At 48.6% G+C, this 22,500-nt stretch overlaps 1 protein-coding gene across 2 annotated transcripts in view; it reads left to right on the forward strand.

The window, feature by feature from the left end:
* tanc1b (tetratricopeptide repeat, ankyrin repeat and coiled-coil containing 1b) overlaps positions 1 to 22,500 on the forward strand; it is a 208,350-nt gene that overhangs the window by 150,758 nt on the left and 35,092 nt on the right. For both annotated transcript variants that reach the window (XM_063214044.1, XM_063214043.1), the window contains exons 11-14: positions 4,923 to 5,154; positions 10,654 to 10,820; positions 16,446 to 16,616; positions 17,307 to 17,743. In XM_063214044.1, coding sequence (XP_063070114.1) covers positions 4,923 to 5,154; positions 10,654 to 10,820; positions 16,446 to 16,616; positions 17,307 to 17,743 — 1,007 coding nt within the window. The remainder of the gene's footprint in view (positions 1 to 4,922; positions 5,155 to 10,653; positions 10,821 to 16,445; positions 16,617 to 17,306; positions 17,744 to 22,500) is intronic.

Raw genomic sequence — 22,500 nt, forward strand, 5'->3', positions numbered from 1 at the left:
AGTGGTCGTAAACAACAGCTGAAAAGAAGATAGTTCCACTGTGTGTTTCTTTCCCCTCCTCAGACGACCTCAGAGGAGGTCACCTGAGACTAGTATTAGAAAAAGATCGGTCCGCATGCCATCATGGCTTACTTTAGTTTTAGTACAACTTAATGAAAAAAGCATTAGCATTGTCGTCACACACTCAGATCTTCAGGCAGGGCTTTGAGACCAACGTTTCGGCTTACGCCTTCTTAAAACAAAGCATTGCATGAAGTTCTGAGTGTGCGACGACAATCGTTTTTTTCATAATGATATCATGGCTTCACATTGCAGCTGTTATGTAGCTCTCTGCCCTTGAGGAAGGGAAGCATACAATGTTATGAGGAAGTAGACCAGCCTTTCACGATCACAGTATTGTGTACGCTCTGGTACTGTATGATGTCATGTTGTACGAGAGCTGTCATGGGGCCTCACTGAGCTCCACTTTGCCGGTGTGGCTGCTGTTCCTTGGCACGGTCCCCCCTCCGTCATCCTCAGTTGGCAGATGCCAGGTGCCCTCCCAGCGCGGGACGTGTCTTCCCTGGTTAGGCCCCGCATCGCGACTGCCAGCTGTTCTGCCAGGCAGGGTATGCCCTCCCATCTGACCGAAGTCTGCCTCTTCTTCCACAGCAGACTTTTATTAATGTTGCCCCCCCCATGCCCTTTGTCTCTTCGCTTTTTTCCTTATGTTTTAAACACTTATGTCTCTTCCTCCCCATCTCCATCTCTTTCAAACTTTAGTCACTTTATTTGCAGTATTGTTCCCCTCTACCCTTCTCTCTTTCTCTCTCTCTTTCTCTCTCTCTCTCTCTCTCTCTCTCTCTCTCTCTCTCTCTCTCTCTCTCTCTCTCTCTCTCTCTCTCTCTCTCTCTCTCTCTCTCTCTCTTCCCCTCACTGTTCCATCTGAATAAGTCATCTTGTATTTCACCTCACTTATACTTGCCTTACTTTTTCCTGTTTATTTCCTTCTCTTCATTCCTCCATCCCCCCTTTCTGTAATCCCCAATTCATCCTTGGTAGTGGACGGTTTACTCTTTTTTGCCTGATGGAGTCTCTGTAGGCCCTGATCTGAATTCTGCTTCTCCTTCTCCTCAGTTGTGCTGCATCAGCGCCCGCTAGTCTTCCTTCACCCGCCGGTCGGCCTGATCCAATCTGCAGATAATTACTCTGTTGGCTTTTTTCTGTACGGTATTAGTCTGTGGCGATGTGGTACTCCGGCCGGACGCTGCTGCGTACAGCATCACAATCATCTCTGAAACATCCTTTGAGTTACATTACTGTGAGCGATGGAGGTGAAGGAAAGTACAACAGAGAAAATGAGTGATATCTCTCCCCAATTCCCAAGTTCAAGGCTCACTGTCCAACTCCCTGCCTGCTCTCCTCCCTGCCTGCTCTCCTCCCTGCCTCTCCCCCTGCTTGCCTGTTCCAGAGTGTTTCCTCAGGATATCGGGATTGCCCTTCCCCAAAGGGCGTGTTCTGGAAACAGAATTCCCATTAACCCCTAATTTGACCTAGACGGCAAAAAGTGGTGCCCTCTGTCAAGGTGGACTTTTAAATAATAAGTCACCCAACATGAATATGCATTGGGAAAGGGGAGGTCAACCACTGAAGGTCTTCCAGTGCTGGTGTTGCCAAGGCTTTTTTTTTGTGCACTCTGTTGGTCCCACCTCTATAGCCAAAATGTATCAAATGCGTGGCACGAATATCAGATGCATGAGCTCTTATCTGGACAATGTCACTTTGTTGTTCCCAGTGAAGCTTTTTTTTTACTATCGGATTTACAAGAGCCATTTTTGGTGGGTTTTCCTCCCTGTCTGCACATGAACACCTCTCGCATTGCTTTTGTCATTCGGCTGGAGCTCCTCCAAGCCTGGCACGAGCTCTAACAGAGCGGTAAGTAGATAGGTGCCTGAGCTCCAACGTGATAAATGTCTGTCTGAACGACGAGGGAGGAGAGGGAGGGAGGTTGTTGGGGCCCCCAAGACTTCCTCCATCTGTTTGTGGAGGTACCCCCGTCACACGCGTCACGCCTCAGCAGCGTTATGGCTCCTGAAGCTGGAAGGAGGTGACTGCTGCCACCATGTGCACCAGAGGGAGGAAGGCTTCCAGCCACCTTCTCTCTCTCTCTCTCTCTCTCTCTCTCTCTCTCTCTCTCTCTCTCTCTCTCTCTCGCGCGCTCTCTCTCTCTCTCTCTCTCTCTCTCTCTCTCTCTCTCTCGCGCTCTCTTGCTCTCCCTCCATTCTCCTCCATACATCTCCTTCCCCCTCCATCTTCGCTTGTGCCTCCTCTCCTCCTCTCCTCCCGGCTCCTCTTCCTCCACCACCCTCTCTCCCTCATCCATTCTCCTCCTCCTCCTCCTCCTCCTCCTCCTCCTCCTCCTCCTCCTCCTCCTCCTCCATGCCCTTGAAAGTGTGTCAGCTCCCCTCCTTCCCTCACCTCTCCCTCCACTTCCTCCTCCTCCTCCTCCTCCTCTGCCTCCTCTCCATACTTCTCTCCCTCTCAGGTTGGAGTGTAATTAGGACAGAGTCCCACATCCCCCAGGCTCCTCTCTTCTGTTTCTGCCCGCGCTCTCCCTCAGCCCGTTACAACGCCTCCCTGTGCATCCATCTCCCTCACTCTTTTTTTGCCTTTTTCTGTTTTATTCTACTTCTGTCTCCTCTGCTCTCTCCCTCTCCCTCTCCCTCTCGCTCTCTCTCTGTACCATTGTCTTTTACAGTGTCCCTTGTAATCTCTGACAACTTTTTCACCCCTGGTGTCTCTCTTGCGCTCTCTAGCTTGGCCATCCATTTTTCACTCATGCCTGCAAAAGTGGAGGGGCTCCTTTTTTTTCGTTCACACAATCTCTCTCTCTCTCTCTCTCTCTCTCTCTCTCTCTCTCTCTCTCTCTCTCTCTCTCTCTGTCTTTCTCTCTGTCTCTCTCTCTCTCTCTCATACACACGCACACATGCACACACACACACTATTACATAAAAGGCAAACTCTGGTTCAACAGCCTACTTTACTTTTGGTCGCCCACCTGGGAGAGGGCCTGCCTGCCTGCTCGGGTGTTATTAGCCAGCCTGCCAGCGGCTCCACTTCTCTGGGCCCCGCCACCACAACCAGCCAGGAGGAGAGAGGAGAGCTAGAGAGAAGGAGGAGAGGGGTTAGAGGAGGAGAAGAGGAGGAGAGGGGCCGTGGAGGAGGAAAAAAGGAGGAAAATAGGAGGAGGAAATGGAGATGGGAGGTGGAGAGTAGGTGGAGAGGGGGTTAGAGCAGGAGGAGAGAAGAGGAGAGGAGAGGTGGAGAGAAGGAGTGGAAGGTAGTTAGAGGAGAGAGGAGGATGATATGGAGAGAAGAGGTGGAGAGAAGGAGAGGAGGTTGTTAGAAGAGAGAGTGGAAGAGGGAAGCACACAGAGAGGAGCAGGTTTGAGGCAAAGAATGTGATAAGAGAAGGAGGAGGAGGAGGAGGAGGAGAGGAGCCCAGTGCCCAGCTAAGAGGGGCACTTTCAGGGTGGGCTGAGAGGTCCTTGCCCTCTCCCCTGTGGACTTGCATAAGCCTGCCATGGGTCAGGGAAGAGGGTCAGGATCATCAGTGGATAACCAACAGACACACATACAGTACACATTATTACAGTGGACACACACAAACACACACACATTCAGACACACAGGCATTACGATACATCGGAGACACGCACACACTCACACTCACACACTACAGTACGGTACACACACAGAAATACTCACTCACAGTACACACACAAGCACATATTGCACAAAGCTGAGCCCCTGGGTCAAATGCTTGGAAGTTGTCCTGCCCCCCTCGCCAAGGTTGTTTTAATCGCTCTCGTTTAATGCAAACAGTGGAATGGGGTCGCAGCCCTGTCTAGCCTGTGTTCAAATTTAGGCCGCCTCGCCCCGCCGCCGGCTGGCTGGCCAGAGGTCTCTAGGGGGGGTCCTAAAGCCCACAGGTTCTCCGTCTCACTGTCGGCAAACATTGCTGGGCTCACCAATCAATCCCATAATGCGATAACCCCACCACCACCTCCCTCTGTGCCACCACTGAGAATTAATGAGTCCCCTTTTACCTTTTGTCACTTTGCTCCTGCTCTCTCTCTCTCTCTCTCTCTCTCTCTCTCTCTCTCTCTCTCTCTCTCTCTCTCTCTCTCTCTCTCTCTCTCCCTCTCTCTCTCTGTCTGTCTGTCTGTCTGTCTGTCTGTCTGTGTCTCTCTGTCTGTCACACACTTTCTCTCTCTCTCTCTCTCTAACTGTCACTATTTCTCTCTCTTGTTCTTTCTATCTCTCTGTGTCACCTTTATTCTCTCACACCTGCTCCCCCTTCTCCCGTTCTACCTCTCTTGCTCCCTCTGTCTCTCTCTCTCTCTGTCTCTCTCTCTCTCTCTCTCTCTCTCTCTCTCTCTCTCTCTCTCTCTCTCTCTCTCTCTCTCTCTCATTCAAATTTATTTTTAATGGCCGTACTTTATTGGCATGACCATTTAGCATTACACACAGACACATTATGCTTTTTCTCTCCCTCTCTCCAGGCAAAAAAGAAAAGCTATTATTACATTTATTGAAATAAACTAATTTCTAATTTTTCTCTTTTGGGGATGGGTTGGCTCATGGTGAAATGTGTGCATTACAGAATGGTTAATGATGTTAAGACATTTTCAGTTTTCACTTTTTCATTGGGGAGGATGTGGAGTTGAGTGTGAAAATGTATACTTCCCTTCTGTCTTGGGTCTTGATTTTTTTTTTTTTGCTAACGTGTGGTTACAGTGTTCTGACATTGTACGATTGGTAAAAAGTGTTAAATTAAGATATTTTAAATCTCTCTCTCTCTCTCTCTCTCTCTCTCTCTCTCTCTCTCTCTCTCTCTCTCTCTCTCTCTCTCTCTCTCCCTCCCTCCTTGCTCTCTCCAGGTGGTGGCCTACCACTACTGCCAGGCGGACAACACCTACACGTGCCTGGTGCCGGAGTTTGTCCACAGCGTGGCGGCTCTGCTGTGCCGCTCCCCCATGCTGGCGGCCTACAGGGAGCTGCTGCTGAGGGAGCCCCACCTCCAGAGCATGCTCAGCCTGCGCTCCTGCGTACAGGACCCCTCGGCCGCCTTCAGGCGCGGCGTACTGGAGCCCCTGCTCGCCCTCCGCAAGGGTAAGTTCAACTGGGGGATGGAGCAGGGAGGGTGGGGGGTAGATGCTAATGCAGCCAAGTGCTGTTGGGGGGTGGTCATGTCGTCACTGGGGGCTGTTCACTGGAGCCCCTGCTCGCCCGCGGCAAGGGCGAGTCCACTGGCTTGGAGCAGGAAGGGTGGGGGTTGACATTACATTACATGACATTACACTTAGCTGACGCTTTTATCCAAAACAACTTGGTCATCTAAAGGGTATTGGGTATAGTCCCTGGAGCAATGTAGCACAGTACTGGACATCAGGAGGGCTGTATGAATCCAAGTACTAACAAAAAGCAGAAAGTACCAAGAATATGAGATCATAGACATCAAATTCAGCATGGCAATTATATAAAGGCAAAGTGCAGTAACTGTGCTAACATTGAACCTGAGAAAAAGGCCTTCAAAGCCTTGGAATTAGGTTGGATGTTGACATGGCAATTGGACACATTTGGACCTTAAGGCTTTGTCACAAGATAGGTGTAAGTAGGTGTTATGAAGAACATTTTCAGTCTAAACTCAATTTTGTGCCTTTGTAGTTCAGAATAGGCCACAGGTTATTTTGTGTCCAAGGTCCATCTGTCCAGGTTTGTAAACGTCTTATTAGTAGTCTTGGCAAGAATGAAAGGGGGTGTATTAGACAGCAAGCAGCTGGTAACTCACGGGGGCCTATTGAGATGACACGTTGACATTTTGCCTTATTCTTCGTTTAATTCCACCTTAACCTTGGTGTTGACAATCTGGGCTGCACAAATGAACTGTGCAACCCCACTGAGGCAAGCTGGCAGACAGGCGACCGATTACGGGCAAAATTGCCACCAATCAAATGGATACAAAAATGGGTTTTGACGATATTTCTCCGGTGCCTCTTTTGTGTCAGTGTGCTCCCTAAGTGCACCTTTGCCACAGCGCCGGTTGTGTAAGACCCCGTCTGCCGGCTCCAGATTAATTGTCAACCTGTTGCCGCGGTTCGCATTGTTTGTTTTGGTCTGAGAGAGAAAGGCAGAGCTCAGGGCCGGGTGGGAAACCTTGCGACCTTATCCCCAGGGTTGGCGGAGGCGTGTGTGTGTGTGTGTGTGTAGGTTTTTTTTGTGTGTGTGGGTGTGCTTTTGTGTGTGTACATGTTTTTGTGTGTGGGGGGGTGTCTGTCTGGGTGTGTGGGAGAGGTGTGTTTTTGAGTTTTTGTATGCGTTTGTGTTTTTGTGTGTGTGTGTGTGTGTGTGTGTGTGTGTGTGTGTGTGTGTGTGTGTGTGTGTGTGTGTGCGCATGTGTGTGTGTGCCAGTGTGCGTGCGTGCGTGCGCGTGCATGTGTGTGAGAGAGTGCGTGTGTTTGTGTGTGCGTGTGCGCGCATGTGTGTGTGTGAGTGCGCGCGCATGTATATGTGTGTGGAGGTCAGAGAAGGGGAGGCTCCCTCTGCTGTGTCCGCAGTGCGAGTAATAGGGCTCAGCAAGAGAGGTGAAGCCATCAGCTCTGCACAATGGCTTGGAACACTGTTAATTGGCCCGCTGTTGCGGCCTCATGTTAGCATGAAGTATCGATTAGAATCATCGTCACACTTAATAGGCTTTCGCTTTCTCGGGGTTCCCATTACTCCTCTTTGAGGGTTTTTTTCCACCCTCCCTCTCGCTTCAGTCTGTGGCCAGATCGCTCAAGTCCCTGTGGAGCAACTTGTGTCTCGCAAAGCTCCAACTGTTTCTCTCTTTTTTTTTTTTTCCATTTTCTTTTTTTTCTATGCTGTAGACATATTCTGACAATCTCAAGGTCGCATGAGGATTGTGTACACGGAACACAGACATTTTTTTTCTTCCTTCCTCTTCCTCTCCTTTCCTTCACAGAATCAATACTGTATTATGGTCTGACGCACCTTTAGATTTTGTAGATAAACAAGCCCCACAGTGGTTGTCGCATGGAAAAGGGTGTGTGTGTGTGTGTGTGTGTGTGTGTGTGTGTGTGTGTGTGTGTGTGTGTGTGTGTGTGTGTGTGTGTGTGTGTGCGTGCGTGTGTGTGCGTGCGTGCGTAAGTGTGTGTGCGTGTGTGTGCGTGTGTGTGTGTGTGTGTGTGTGTGTGTGTGCGTGCGTGCGTGCGTGCGTGTTGGTTTGTTTGTTTGTACATTGTGTGTGCTCATTTCTCTGTGTGTGTACTTGTGTGTTTGTGTGTCAGTGTAAGCATGTAAGCATGTACACATGTGGCGGGGAGCGTCGATGAAGGGGCATGAGGCTGCAATCGGTCCACAGGGTCCGAGATGGATAGATCATGATAGATCCATGCAGGCTGTTTTCTCCCCTGTAACATCTCATTGCGGGAGAAAGGGGAGCCTGCACAAAAGGAGGGTCGATATAGGGGGAATGGAGGGATTCACAATCTCTACCACCAGAGACCGCCTCAATATTGGCACTGACCTTTCGCACTGGCTCGGATGGACAATGTGCCATCAGTCTTTTTGCTCCTTGGCCAGAGCCCCAGTGCTCACCGCTCAACAGAAATCTAGTTACGTGCTTTAGACCTTGAGCTGCCAACAGATTTTTCTTTTTTTCTTTTTTTTTTGAATTTATCGAGTTTTTTTGCGGTGCCTTTCTGCTCTGCCTTTTCTTTTTCTTTTTTTTCCAAAAGTTGTGTTCATGAAGAAACTCTGGTATATCGAGGGCTCGCAGATACGAAGGTTGATTTTTTTTCACGTCTTCCCAGAGAAGAGGGATTGCTCCACTGTGGATATGTGCAAACAAATTATACACACAACCTCTGTCTCACAAACACATGGACACACACACACACACACACACACACACACACACACACACACACACACACACACATGTGTACAGACATGTATAGTAACACACACACACACACACACACACACACACACACACACACACACACACACACACACACACACACACAGAGATTTCTTGTGCAGGTGTGAGTTAACACCCTCCTGGCCCTGCTGCTTGTTAAACAGACTGAGTGAGCGTATATCTATTCTCTGAGTCTCAGCACATCCTCAGCTCCACACCCTGCTGCTGCTGCTGCTACTGATGGAGGCAGCATCCTCTCCTCTCCTCTCCTCTCCTCTCCTCTCCTCTCCTCTCCTCTCCTCTCCTCTCCTCTCCTCTTGTCTCTCCGCTCCTCTCCTCTCCTCTCCTTTCCTTTCCTGTCCTCTCCTCTCCTCTCCTCTCCTCTCCTCTCATCTCATCTCCTCTCCTGTCATCTACACTCCTCTCCTCTCCTCTCTTCTCCTCTCCTCTCCTCTCCTCACTTCTCTTCGCCTCTCCCCTCCTCTCATTTCCTCTCCTCTCTCTGTCTCTCCTCTCCTCTCCAGTCATCTCCACTCCTCTCCAGTCATCTCCACTCCTCTCCATTCCTCTCTTCTCCTCTCTCTGCTCACCTCTCTTCGCCTCTCCCCTCCTTTTTCCTCTCCTCTCCAGTCATCTCCACTCCTCTCTTCTCCTCTCCTCTACTCACCTCTCTTCGCCTCTCCCCTCCTTTCTCCCCTCCGACTCCTCTCATCTCCATTCCCCTCCTCTCATCTCCCATCTTCTCCTCTCCTCTTTCCTCCAATTTTCTCCTGTCCTCTCCTCTCCTTCCCTTTCCTTTCCCCTCCTCTACTCTCCTCTCCTCCTCTCCTCCTCTCTCCACTTCTCCCCTCTCCTCCTCTCCTCTTCTCTCCTCTCTCCCCTCCTCTCTCTACTCTTCTACTCCCCTCCTCTCTCCACTCCTCTACTCTCTTCCTCTCTCCACTCTTCTCCCCTCCTTTCCCCTCCTCTCCTCTCCTCTCTTCTCCTCTCCCCTCCTCTCCTCTCCTCTCCTCTCCTCTCTTCTCCTCTCCCCTTATCTCCTCTCCTCTCCTATCCTCTCCTCTACTCTCCACTCCACTCCACTCCACTCCACTCCTCTCCGCTCCTCTCCTCTAGTCCGCTCCTCTCCTCTCCTCTCCATTCTTCTCCTCTTCTCTCCGCTCCTCTATTCTCCTCTCCACTCCTCTCCTCTCCTCTCCACTCCTCTCTTCTCCTCTCCTCTCCTCTCCACTCCACTCCTCTCCACTCCTCTCCACTCCTCTCCTCCAGTCCACTCCTCTCCTCTCCATTCTTCTCCTCTTCTCTCCGCTCCTCTATTCTCCTCTCCTCTCCTCTCCTCTCCTCTCCTCTCCTCTCCTCTCCTCTCCTCTCCTCTCCTCTCCTCTCTACTCCTCCATTCTCCCATCCCATCGGTGTGTTGCTGTAGCTGCAGCTGCCTGCCTGCCTGCTCTTGCTGTGGCTGTTGCTGCATTGCAGGATAGTAGCTCACTGAAGCTGTTTTATGCCTGGGCTACACGGAGAATACATTACCGGCACCACAAGACACACACACACACAGCACGCACGCACACGCACACACACACACACACACACACACACACACACACACACACACACACACACACACACACACACACACACACACACACACACACACACACACACACACACACAAACACAAACACACACACAAACACTATTCACAGAGATTAAACACACACACACAACTCATAGAAAAGGAAAAAAAAAACATGGCAGTATAAGATGTCTGGAATATGAGGTTCATTTATGAAGGTCTTAAAATGCAGCCCCCCCAACCCCCTATTTTCCAAACCGACGTCGTTGTACAGTAATACTACCCAGGACATTGAATTTTGGAATGGCCTTTATTGAGTAGCGGTTTTGTAGGTGGATATTTGAGAGATGACAAACAGTGGATCGGCAAAAACGTACTGACTGGATCAAATGTACAAGAGCCCGTAATGCCTTTTGCAGCAGCAATGCGGTGTACAGTTTCACTCTGGAGTAAACTGACTTCTGGCCATTATATTGGTTTCATTTTGAGCTTTGGTGATGCGTAATGGAAAACCTTGTCTGGGTTATATACCCTACCTCAGAGTCCTCAGCCCCTGGAGCTCTCAGCTGTGACCTGTTTTGCTCTTTTGTGTGTGTGTGTGTGTGTGCGTGCACGTGCGCGTGCGTGCACGTGTGTGTACGTGTACGTGTGTGTGTGTGTGTGTACGTGTGTGTGTACGCGTCTGTGCGCATTCTGCGCGTACATGTGAGTGTGTGTGTTTGGCTGAGTGTGTGTGATGAAGGGAGTGCAGACTTTGATCACACACTCGTGTGTGTATGTCTGTGCGCGCGTGAGTGTGAGTGTGCGCACGAGAGTGTGTGTGTTATTTTCAGGGGTTTGCGAACTGATCACACACTTACGCGTGTGTGTGTGTGTGTGTGTGTGTGTGTGTGTGTGTGTGTGTGTGTGTGTGTGTGTGTGTGTGTGTGTGTGTGTGTGTGTGTGTGTGTGTGTGTGTGTGTGTGTGTGTGTGTGTGTGTGTGTGTGTGTGTGTGTGTGTGTGTGTGTGTTGGGGGGTGGCTGAGAGATTTTCCGGGGTTTGCAGGCTTTGATCCCTCACTTACCTGTATGCGTGTTTGTGTGTGTGTGTGTGTGTGTGTTGGCTCCGTAGAGCGTAAGATCCCAGAGGAGGACCTGATCATCCTGGTGGACGGCCTGAACGAGGCGGAGTTCCACAAGCCGGACTACGGGGACACCATCGCCTCCTTCATCACCCGTGTCATCCCCAAGTTCCCGCCCTGGCTCAAGCTCATCGTCACCGTGCGCGTCAACCTCGTGGTGAGCACTTCCTTTTAACTCTAATTTTTTGAGCGTTTTCACTATCTGCGTACATGTCAACTTAATACTGACGAGCATTTTTTCCCATCTGCGTTAACCTACAGTACAGTAGTGAGGCCTGGAAACGAAAGAAAGAAAGAAAGGCAGCAATGAATGAACTAACAAGACACCACCTCACATTTTAAAAACAAATCATCTCTCCTATCCGCTTCAGCCTACAGTGATATTGAGGACTGTTTTACCAATCTTTTGCTATTTACATCAGCCTTCGTGGTGATGCCTGTTAAAAATATCTATTGCTATGGATGTCAACCTTGGTGGTGAGGACTGTTTGAACAATCTTTGCCATGCGTGTCAACCAAGTGGCAAGGACTGTTTTTACCAATGATTACCATCCACATCAGCCCTGTGTTTTACCATGTATTTTACCAGTCTTTTCCGTGCACATCAACTTAGCAATGAGGACCTTTTTTACCAATCTTTTCCATCTGCATCAACCTAGTGTTGGCGAGTGCTTTCCTCTTCTATGTGGGGGATGTGAGGGTTCAGTCAATACGTTGCAAAGCCTACAATTAACGATCAATAACAATACTACACGACACAAAGAAGATGACCATGTTCAGAGCTCCAAGCATTACTCTATGCACAAAAACATATATCATAAGTAACTATTCATGGCATAACTACTACTATTGGCCATTGAGATCTTCCAAAGTATTACCCTGTGGAAAAGTAATGATCTCGCGGAAATACACAATCAGTCCTAAAGACTAAGTTTGCGCTTCGTTTTCGTTTTAAACTGATTTCTAATGGCAATATATTTTCACCCTGCCAATAATGACACGGCTAATCAGGAGTTTGCTTTTGCTCACTCGGAAAGGAAGCAGATGTGGTCTTTTTTGTTTGAAAAGTCGTGATGTGTTTATCAGCTGACGTCTTCAGAAGACGTCGCCATCTCACTCGGTTTACATTTCGAGCACCACATTCTTTCAGGAACGCTGCCACGAGATCGTCAGAGCCACGAAACCCAAAACAAACAAAGTGATGACGGGTGTTTCCATCAGCAGGAGAGGCTCAGACAGACTCCTATCCAGGCTGTGTCGTGTGGATAATTTGGCCTGTGCATGTAGTGTGCTGACTCACCCCTTAGTGACGATGCTGGGATCATTAACAACACTCTGCTACCGTCCCACAGATTACTTGGTTTAACAGATGCTGCTCTCCTCTCTGCAGCACCAATTTTCATGGCCGACTTCCAGTTGGATGGCTCACATTGAGAGAGAGAGAGAGAGAGAGAGAGAGAGAGAGAGAGAGAGAGAGAGAGAGAGAGAGAGAGAGAGAGAGAGAGAGAGAGAGAGAGAGAAGGGTGCACTCGGTGACGGTGGGCAGGCAGGCAGTAGTGCAGCGGTGTGGCCACTTAGCGTCATGGGCCACTTAATCAGACAGCTCTCTCCGTGAAAGCCTCCCCCACAGGGGAAATAAGGCAGGAATCCAGTCAGCACGAGAAGTGCAGCCAATGACCTCACACGCTAAGACAAAGCTTTCATTAGACCAATAGGGGGGATAGAGGAAGCACTGTTAGGAAACCTTAACTCATGTACTATTGTGGCTGAAAGGCATTTTCACCATTAGCTTAACCAGTATATAAATGTATCGAAGTTAACATGGGTACATTGCTGTGTCTGTTGAAGTGTGCTTCTCCATTGCATGTACTTGGCCTATGCTACACGACCCCAACATCACACATGCAGGTACAGGAAATCTGAAGCTAAGGTCTCCATCTGTGTTTCTTTCTCTCTCTCATTGTCTGTCTGTCTGTCTGCCTGCCTGTCTTTCTGCCTGTTGTCAGTCTGTTGTCTGTCTGTCTGTCTGTGGCGTGGGGTCTTGAGTGTTGATGGCCTTCTTTTGTTTATCCTTTCTCCAACAGGATTTGTCTCCTCCCTCTCTCTGTCTCTCTTTCTCTCTCTCTCTCTCTCTCTCTCCCTCCCTCTTGCTCTCTCTCGCTCTCTCTCGCTATCTCTCTCTATCTCTCTCTCGCTCTCTCGCTCTCATTTGTTCTGCTTTATTTTATTCTTCTAAACCTGGGAGTTAGCATCTTGTATTTTAATCCTATTTTGATCAGTTTTGTTTATTTATGTCTGCCTGTGTGGGTGGGTGTGTAAAAGTGTGACTGTGTCAGTGTGTGCGCCTTTGTAACACAAGAGAGGACAAAGGGGAACCATCGTAAATCCCAAAAGAGGAAACGCTATCTTTGGTACTTTTATGTGCAACTTCTATTTATATGCATGGTGCCTTAGCTTTGGTCGATAGCAATCGAGCACTCATGTCAAGTCAGGCTAAGTTTGCAAAAGCTGATTTCATAGTCCCAGAATACTCTCAGACCCAGATCCTGCAGCAGTTACACTGGCAACTGAAGTGCTCGTTTGTAAGCGGCACGTATTCACACTACCACACAAACCCAACAGGAACTAGGGTTGTTTTTTTGTTTTTCCCCGCTGTCCCAAATGCTGTAATTGTCAGTGTGAACACGTCAGCTTGTTCAAGGTTATGCAAAGAACCAGCACCATCAAGGTTTTCTCTCTCTCTGCTAAAATGCCTCTTGGTTGGAGAGAGGAAGACAGGGGAATGGAGAGGGGGTGTGAGTGAGAGAGACATGCAGAGAGGGAGAATGAGAAATTGACAGAAAGAGAGAGGGAGACAGACAGGCAACATTAGAGAAGCAGAGGGGCACAGTTATGGAGGGAGGGAGGGAGAGGGAGAGAGAGAGAGAGAGAGAGAGAGAGAGAGGAGGGAGAGAGAGGGAGAGAGAGAGAGAGAGAGAGAGAGAGAGAGAGAGAGAGAGAGAGAGAGAGAGAGAGAGAGAGAGAGAGAGAGAGAGAGAGAGAGAGAGAGAGAGAGAGAGAGAGAGAGAGAGAGAGAGAGAGAGAGAGAGCGATGTTGGGAGGTAGTGCCAGGCTTCCCATGGCTCCACCATGAGTAGAGGCCGGTGTGTGGGAGAGGAGAGGAGAACAGGAGAGGGGGTCCAGTGGTCCTGGTCACAGCACAATTTGGATAGTGGAGAGGCTGTGGGGGCAGCATGCGTGCAGCGAGTGTGTGAGTGGATGCATGTGTGGATGTCCCTTTATGCAGTGTGTGTGTGTGTGTGTGTGTGTGTGCGTGTGTGTGTGCGCACGCGCGCGAGAGAGAGTGAGATAGAGATAGAGAGAGAGCTGTTGGAGGACGGTGTGGGTTTTTTGGCTCCTTCTGGTGTAGTCATTGATGAGGGAAGTTGAGCGAGTTTCTCTCCCTGTTGAGATCCGCCACCGCTAGCCAGCCAGCCAGCCCAGGCAGGAAATTGCTCATGAATGCAAGGGGATGCAAATGCATAATCAAGTGGTGTGGGACTGTGGTGGCACTGGCACAGCATTTAAAGTGTGGGCGCGCGAGCGTGTGTGCAAGTGTGTTTGTACCTGTGTGTTGCACAGTGTATTTGTGCACACTTTGACAATTGTGTCTGTGTGTGTGTATGCGTGCATTTGTGCATTTGTGCACACTTTGACAGGTGTGTCTGTATGTTTGTGCGTGTGTGTGTGCATGAGTGTGTGTGTGTGTGTCTGCGTGTGCGTGCATGCCTGTGTTTTTCTGGCTGTTGCCCTATTCTCTTGTGCTGTGTGTACATTTGTTGGCTGAACATCTTTGCCTGCGGCTGCCCCATCTCCCTCTGTGGACAGAAGTGGCTGGAAAGTGGAAGGTGAATTGATTTAGAACAGCACTAGAGTATTAGAGAGAGATGGAAGGGTAGAGGACAGGAAAGAGACAGAGAGATGAGGATGTGAAAGAGAGAGAGGGGGGGATAGAGAGAGAGAGAAACTGATGTCAAGCGGGGGGGCGGAAATAGAGACAGACAAGAGTCTAAGCCTCAAAAATGAGAATGTGAGAGAAATATAGAGATGGACTGATGGACAAAACGGGGGATAGAGAAATGTGGGCAGGAAGAAAGTATGAGTGCCTCTGGCTCCCATTCACCAGCTCCTCTCCCTTCTCATCTCCTCTCCTCTCCTCTCCTCCCGTATCTCCTCTCTCCTCCCCTCCCCTCCCCAGCTCTCGGTTTGCAAACACGGCCGGCTGTGTCCGCTCCAGCCTGACAGCTCAGCACTTAGTGCCGGATTACTACACCCCTCACTGGGCCTCATAGCACGCATGCAAGCTCTCTGTCTCTGTCTCTGTCTCTGTCTGTCTGTCTCTCTCTCTCTCTCTCTCTCTCTCTCTCTCTCTCTCTCTCTGTCTCTCTGTCTCTCTCTCTCTCTCTCTCTCTCTCTCTCTCTCTCTCTCTCTCTCTCTCTCTCTCTATCTCTCTGTCTCTGTTTCTCTCTGTCTGTTTCTCTCTCTCTGTGTCTCTCTCTCTCTGTTTCTCTCTCTCTCTCTCTCTCTCTCTCTCTCTCTCTCTCTCTCCCCACACACACACAAACACAGACTGACACCTGCCAAGTGACCCAGTGCAGTGCATGAGGTAGGAGTGTGGCCGCCTGCCTGCCGACTGACTGACTGCAGTCCACCTGCTGCTGTGGTGAGCGGGGCCGTGTCATCGCACCGTATGCTAGACAGCCAGAGAAGGGGACATGTGTGGGCTGGATGGATGATCCCACTTTAACAGGAGCGGTGCGAGGGATTTCTGTACATTAACATGACACACGCCCACGTTTACACATCGAGTACACACAGCAGTTTCGGTTATGCAAGAGATGCCAAGAGTCTTAATTGTTGTTTAGAGGCGAAAAAGCTCGTAACCAGAATTATTTTTCTGCTTTTACTTGTGTTTGGATGTTAGCAAAGTGTGTTAATAATGCAATGGTTCCTGCTGTGGTTGTCTCGCAATCTCCTACTGTAACTTTAGTTTGATTTTCTTTCAATTTGTTCAACTTGAATGTTTTCCTTTCCTTCACTGCAGGAGGTTGTTTTTTATTCATTATTTAACTCCTTTACTTGCCTTAACTCTGCTACTTACTTGTTCTTCTATATCAGGAAGTGTGTTTTCATAATGAAAGGATCCCTGCTGTCCTCGCCTTACTATATGTCAACTTAATTTCTTTTCTATTGATTTGTACAACAGGAAGTCAACAGCCTTAATCATTTTCTAGAGAAATGAAACGCAGAAAGCAAACTGAGTGAACATATTTTTTATGATAATAATGTACAGATCTTGCCTTGCCTAGCCATGTTAGATCCCATCGAATCAAGCTGAGGCAGTGAAATCCGTTTGCTATCGACGGGGAGTCTAGCGTGGCTAGGCTTGTTCTGTATATGCTCTCTGCCATGTCTTAACCTGTTATTTCCCATTCAAGTCTATTCAAACAGAAGATCGCCAAGATCTCCCAGGTGGACGAGTGTCCTATCATCTACTGCCTTGCCCTGTCTTTCTCCATGTCTTGATATCTCATATCTTGCTATGTTTTCATTCATTTGACTTGACTGTTCTTTCTCCTCTCTTCATCCACCAGGAGATCACTAACCTGTAACCGCTCACCAAGCTCTTCCATCATCTATCCCATCATCTACTGCCTTGCTATGTCCATCTCCATCTCTTGATACATCATATCTCGCAATTAGTTTACCTCAATGTTCTTTCCCCTTCTCTTGGTCCACCAGGAGATCACCAACCTGCTGCCGTTCACCAAGATCTCCCTGGACGAGTACCCGGAGAACAAGGAGATCGGCTCGGACCTGCACGCCTACATCCAGTACCGCATCAGCAGCAGCCGCGACATCATGAACAACATCTCGCTCAACGGCAAGGCCGACCCCCTCATCGTGGGCAAGGTGAGCTGCTCTTGTATGAAAGGAACATGTAGACTGGCGAAACATGCTGGACATAGTAGAAGAGGACAAAAGTGGAAGAGAAAAACAGGTTTTGCCAGGAGCAGTTCAGATGTGGAAACAAACATAGTATACGTTTAATAATTTAAGTACCAGGAGGCTAATATTTTCAATATTCCTACGTCATTGTCATCATCATCATCATCATCATCATCATCATCATCACTATCATCATAAGTCTAGTGTAGTAGCACTGTTCTTAACAAATCTAAGCAATAATAAAGGTCCAATGAATGTGTTTAATGTGCAAAAAATAAATGCTTATAATGTGCAGGCCCTTATAATTTTTCTTTTCACATGAGATCAGACACTAAGGGAGTGTAAGGTGGGGATTTGAACCGGCAACCCTCTAATCTAAAGCCCATCTCCTTAACTATTTGGCCACGGCTGCCTGACGATGATGTGCCCGTATATCTCTCTCCCCTCCCCCCTTCCCCCCTCACCGAAAAGGTCCCCAGACTGATGAATTCTCCCAAGCGTTTTATTTTGCAAAAAAAAATGATTACAGTGTCTGGTTCCTTATAATGTTTCTTTTCAGCTGAATGTTTTTGATTCAGCACCAGAGCATCTGTGTGATAATGATGTGGCCGCATCTCTCTCTCCCCTCCGCTCTCGCCCCTCTCCCCTCCGCAGGTGAGCAGCCACCTGATGTCGCGCAGCCAGGGCTCCTACCTGTACCTGAAGCTGACGCTGGACCTGTTTGAGCGCGGCCACCTGGTCATCAAGAGCGCCAGCCTGAAGGTGGTGCCCGTCTCGCTGGCCGAGCTCTACCTGCTGCAGTGCAACATGCGCTTCGCCAGCCAGGCGGCCTTTGAGCGCTGCCTGCCCGTGCTCAACGTGGCGCTGGCCTCGCTGCACCCCATGACGGACGAGCAGCTGTACCACGCGGTGAACGCCGGCAGCGCCCGCGGCGAGCTGCCTTGGGACGACCTGCAGCAGCGCATGGAGCTGCTGGCCGGCTTCCTGGTCAAGAGGAGGGACAAGACGCGCATGTTCTGCCACCCGTCTTTTCGAGAGTGGCTGGTGTGGCGGGCCGACGGGGAGAGCTCGGATTTCCTCTGCGACCCCAGGTGAGTTTGAAACATGTCAGGTGACAGACAAAGAGCCTGCAGTATGTACTCGTCACCAGTTTGGGCGCATCATGAGGTTTTTGGGGGTACAGTGCACACCGCCAACAAGTAAACTCCGAAATGTTTCACCATCAGTATGAGGGAATATACAGTGAACAAAATAATAATGATGAGGTTTCAGGTGTATGTGTGAATGTATTTGATGTTTTTAATATGCCTTGGTCCTCCTATGCCATCTCTCCTCCTCTCCACTTCCCATTCCAGCTAATAGATGGTGCCACACAACACAGCCTGTTCCCTTTTGAATGCATTTGGTAGATGTACTTCCACACATCTTCTCTTTGCAACAATGTGGAAGCCTCGTATATATAGTTTGATTAGACCAGGGCCAGGCTGGTGTAGAGTCTCTCGGTTGCACATGCACCCCATGTTGTGCTTCAGTGAGTTCAGCAGAATGGGATGGGAAGAGATTGGGGGCATGGGTGGAGGGGGTATGGTTGGACAGTTTGATGTGGAGAGAAATGTGTGTGTGTGTGTGTTTCTGGGTTCAACTTGGTTCCCGTTAATGAGCTGCACTGAAAGCACAGCAGAACTCGGAAAACACACTTAGAAGCTGCTCCAAGAGTCGCAGCCGTTTCCGACTGTTACAGAGAGGAGAAGAAACATCTGAGCTTTCAGCTTTCTTCAGGCTCCGGTGAAATGATAACATTAGCAAAGAGTTCAAATGCAGCTCCCCCTTGACAAGTGCTTTTTTTTACCATAAATGGAGATGCGGTGCACCATTGTCCCCCATGAGACTGAACTCACAAAAGCCCTTTTGAAAAAAAAGAGAAAAGAAAAGAAAGGAAGAAGAAGCAAAAAAAAGAGGAAAAAACAACCAAGCGCTTGTTCTGTGACAAGTCGCATTCAGCTCCGCTCGACGTTCTATGAAAAGACCAAACAAGGACAAACAGATTGTTTGATGCAGCATTCTTTGGATTCTCTGTCATACATTATAATCAACACATCAGCGTGCGTATTCTATTCCTGATGACTCAACAATCCCACTTGAAGTATTGCCTAGCCTTACAATAGACTGAGATCTGCCCATCTTTAATGGATATGGAGGATACACTCCCATCGCTGAAACAGAGCCCGGGCAAACTCTGTGATGTTAGACTCGAAAGAAAGAAAAAGGAAGAGAGAGAGCGCACGAGAGAGAGAATTTCCAGCTACATCCCTCAAAACTGGATCTGACACGTCGTATTTCTGTGTGCACAGCTCTTAAGCTGCAGTCCGCGGGTTGGGGGGGTGGGAAGTGGACAGGAGAAGTGAATGGTGCTTGGCAGGAACATGGTGACTGTCAGCATCTATCCTGTCCTGTGCCCTCTTGTCACGCACTGTTCTAACCACACCGCCATCCTCTACGCCAGTGATTCTCAAAGTGTGGTCCGGGGACCACTGGTGGTCCGCAAAGGGATTTCTACTTTTCCAAGACAAGCTAGCAGAAGACTATATATGTAACATTATTACAAAGCCAAACATGTCTCAAGTCATATTTTCACCACAATAAGACAGGCTTGTAAATGTGAATAAAAAGTAAGTGATCTGCATCAGAATTAGTGTCGAAATAGTACCCGTCAACTGTCAATTCAGTTGTCAGGTGGTCCCTGAACATTTTTGGGGGGACAAAGTGGTCCTTGGTCTGAAAAAGTTTGAGAATCACTGCTCTACGCAAGTGTTTCCCAACCTTTTTTGTCCTGCGTACCTCCTAAGGCTTTTTGTCATAACATGACAACATGAGTATCCCTCACTCATGCTGCATATGTCTTTCTCTATTCGAGTGTGACTATGCTCCGTGCATTTGTTATTACTACATTTTGTTTTCCACGTACAGTACCCCCTGCAATGTTTTCACGTACCCCTAGTGGTACACGGACCTCTGGTTGGGAATCACTGCCCTGTACCACTATCCGCCTCTATGCCTCCACTCTACTACTCTCCCTCTTCGCTCTGCTCCATGCCCTTAACCCAAGCACTTAAACTCATCCACACACACACTCTCTCACACACACTAACACTCACACACTCACACTGCGCTCACAGGCACACTTCTCACATACATGTATCTCTCTCACACGCAGACAGGCACAGGCACGTGTCGCACGCACGCATACAACACCACAAAATATACGCCCACCTGTACCAAAGGTTCCTCGTAACTGTAGCCATGTCTGAGGTATCAAAACCACATCTCCTCCTCTTCCTGTGTTCCTCCATCACCCCCTCCCACCTCAAACTTGTCTTTCATTTAAACATCATGACTCTGAGATCAATGCTGGTGCCATCTGTCGGCTCGAGACAACTTTTAATTTCGCCCTCTAATGAAGTTGAAACTGAGAGAATTTGCCCACCACCACTCAGCAGCCCTACCTCTCTTAATGAGATGGTGTGTGCAGAGATAGCCTTCCCATCCCTCCCCCCCTTCATATTTTTCCGACATGGGTATTTAGAGCTGGAAACCGCATTACCAACAAGACATTTCAGAAGTCCACTGGCATGCCGTTTTCCCCTCATGTCGCGGCTGGAAAAGAGATCAAGCCAGCTCAAGTCGGCGCTCGTTTTTCAGCCTCGTCAATAAGAAACGAATGGAAAGTTTGTGCAAACAAGGTTTTGGGGTAGGGAAATTGAAAAAAAAGAAAGAAAAGAAAAAGGCTCCGAAACCAAAGGCGACACCGGTGGCTAAATCCTTGCAGGGGATAAAAGGATTTCAAAGAGTGAAATATGCATGCAGCTGTCTGAAATATTAACATGTAATCTGCCATTTGCTCCACTTCGGTTTGGCGGGATTTGGCAGATCTCTCCCCACGCCGACAGACTTTTGGAAAGTAATCAACGCCGCAGTTGTACAGCGAGATCTGTTCGACTGACACTTTCTAGATTATTTTTTTATGTTGTTTTTTTTGCCTGCTCTAGTTCCATCCGGGATCGTTCTGACCTGATGCCTCGTGACACTTTGATATAGGAAGTGTGATCTGTCTCGTCCACCTTTTCCACACCCCACGTAGAGACACAAAGCCCTTGCTTTCACTTTTCTCCTAGGCCTACTCGCAGTACTTACATCCTCAAAACAACTTAAAAAAAACGTGTACTTGTGATTCACTGGAGGAAATAAATGGTTGTGTATTAACAGTTTCACTCGACTCACACTGACAGAACTTACTCAAAACAAGTCAAACAACAAAAAAATAACATCTAATCCACAGGAGGAAATAAATGGGAAATGAGTGGGGCTGTTAAACACAGTTGTGCATGTGCAAAAACAGTTGGCCATTTTATGATGACGCATAAAATCTGTCAGAGTGGCTAAAACAGAAGGCTTACTGTCAGCTACAACAAATGAAGGCTAGGCAATTAACGCCCCGAGAGACTCGATTCCATTTTGCGTGATTGTCAAACTGTACAGCATTTTGGGCTCTCTTTAACAGTTATGTTTTAGCACGTCCATAAATCATGGCCTGGTTTTGGTCACTATGGCAACACTTACTTTAACTGCAAGGGAAGACTCATAAAGACTTCACAAATTCATGTTCCATAATGCATGATGTTTCTGTTAACAATAAACATAAAATAGTGAGGACATAACAGACCTAAGCATGCATCTTGTAGTGCAGACCACCTGTTGTGCAGGCATTAGTGTATTGCAGTGGTTCTCGACCTTTTTGCCCAGAAAGAGCCCAGTTAGCCGGGCCAGGAGGCTAGTCAGTTGAGGGGCCCCATGGGCCCTATTTGAAGTGCAGTGTCGAGCCTCTAGTTCAGTCTACTCTGATCTCGTCGGATCTGATCAGGGGCCCTCTGTTAGTTTCTCTGCCAAGTTTAATGCTCCTATAAAAATGGCCAATTGTTATGCAAAGCTGTCCCACTAAAGGGGGGAGGGGGTCAATAGGACACACACACACACACACACACACGCACACACACAAACACACACGGACGCAGTGACTACGGATTTTAATGCGGTGATCAAAGTGAGCGAGTGGCATTCATGCATGGCCTTTTAATGAAGTTCCCCCATTAATTAACACCAGCGGAAGGCTCAGCCAACCAGGGGAGAGGGCACAGGGATGCTTCTCTTCTCTCTCCTCTTCCCCCTTCTCCCTTCCCCCCTAAACTCAGCATGTCCTTGCAAAGTAAAGGCCATCAGAACTGCTTTTTTAAAAATGGTGTGATAATAGCTGAAACAAAAACAAAAACACAGTGGAAGAAAACAAACGTGATTTAAGAAAAATTGACACCCCAAACGTCTCCTCTTCCTCCTTATCCCATGATCTGCCAACAAATGCTCGCATGAAAGAGGATGCCCCCCAGACAAGGGGGGTCCAGGGGCCACCACGCCAGGGGATGACAACACATGTGAATGTCTCATCCCATGCACTTTGTAGCACTATCTAGCCATAGATGCCACACGCTTTCACCCTAACCCCTCTCCCCTTTGTAACAGATAATAGACTTTTGGAATGCACTGTATATGTGAACCCAATGAACTCCACGCTCCGCTCTACACCATCAAACTAGCACAGCCTGTGCCGGAAGAACAGCAATTACCTCAGCTATTTCTTTTAATTGATGCCATCAAATGATGAGAAAATACCTCAAACAACGTGTTGGAGATGGATAGCAACACCAGTGCTGATAGAGCGTTGAGACAGTGGAGTTTTTAGATGCGTCCCAGCATCTCTATAAGAGGGTCTGTCCGTCCGTCCGTCCGTCCGTCCGTC

This window comes from Engraulis encrasicolus, chromosome 13 (genome assembly GCF_034702125.1).
Source record: "Engraulis encrasicolus isolate BLACKSEA-1 chromosome 13, IST_EnEncr_1.0, whole genome shotgun sequence".
Taxonomy (NCBI): domain Eukaryota; kingdom Metazoa; phylum Chordata; class Actinopteri; order Clupeiformes; family Engraulidae; genus Engraulis; species Engraulis encrasicolus.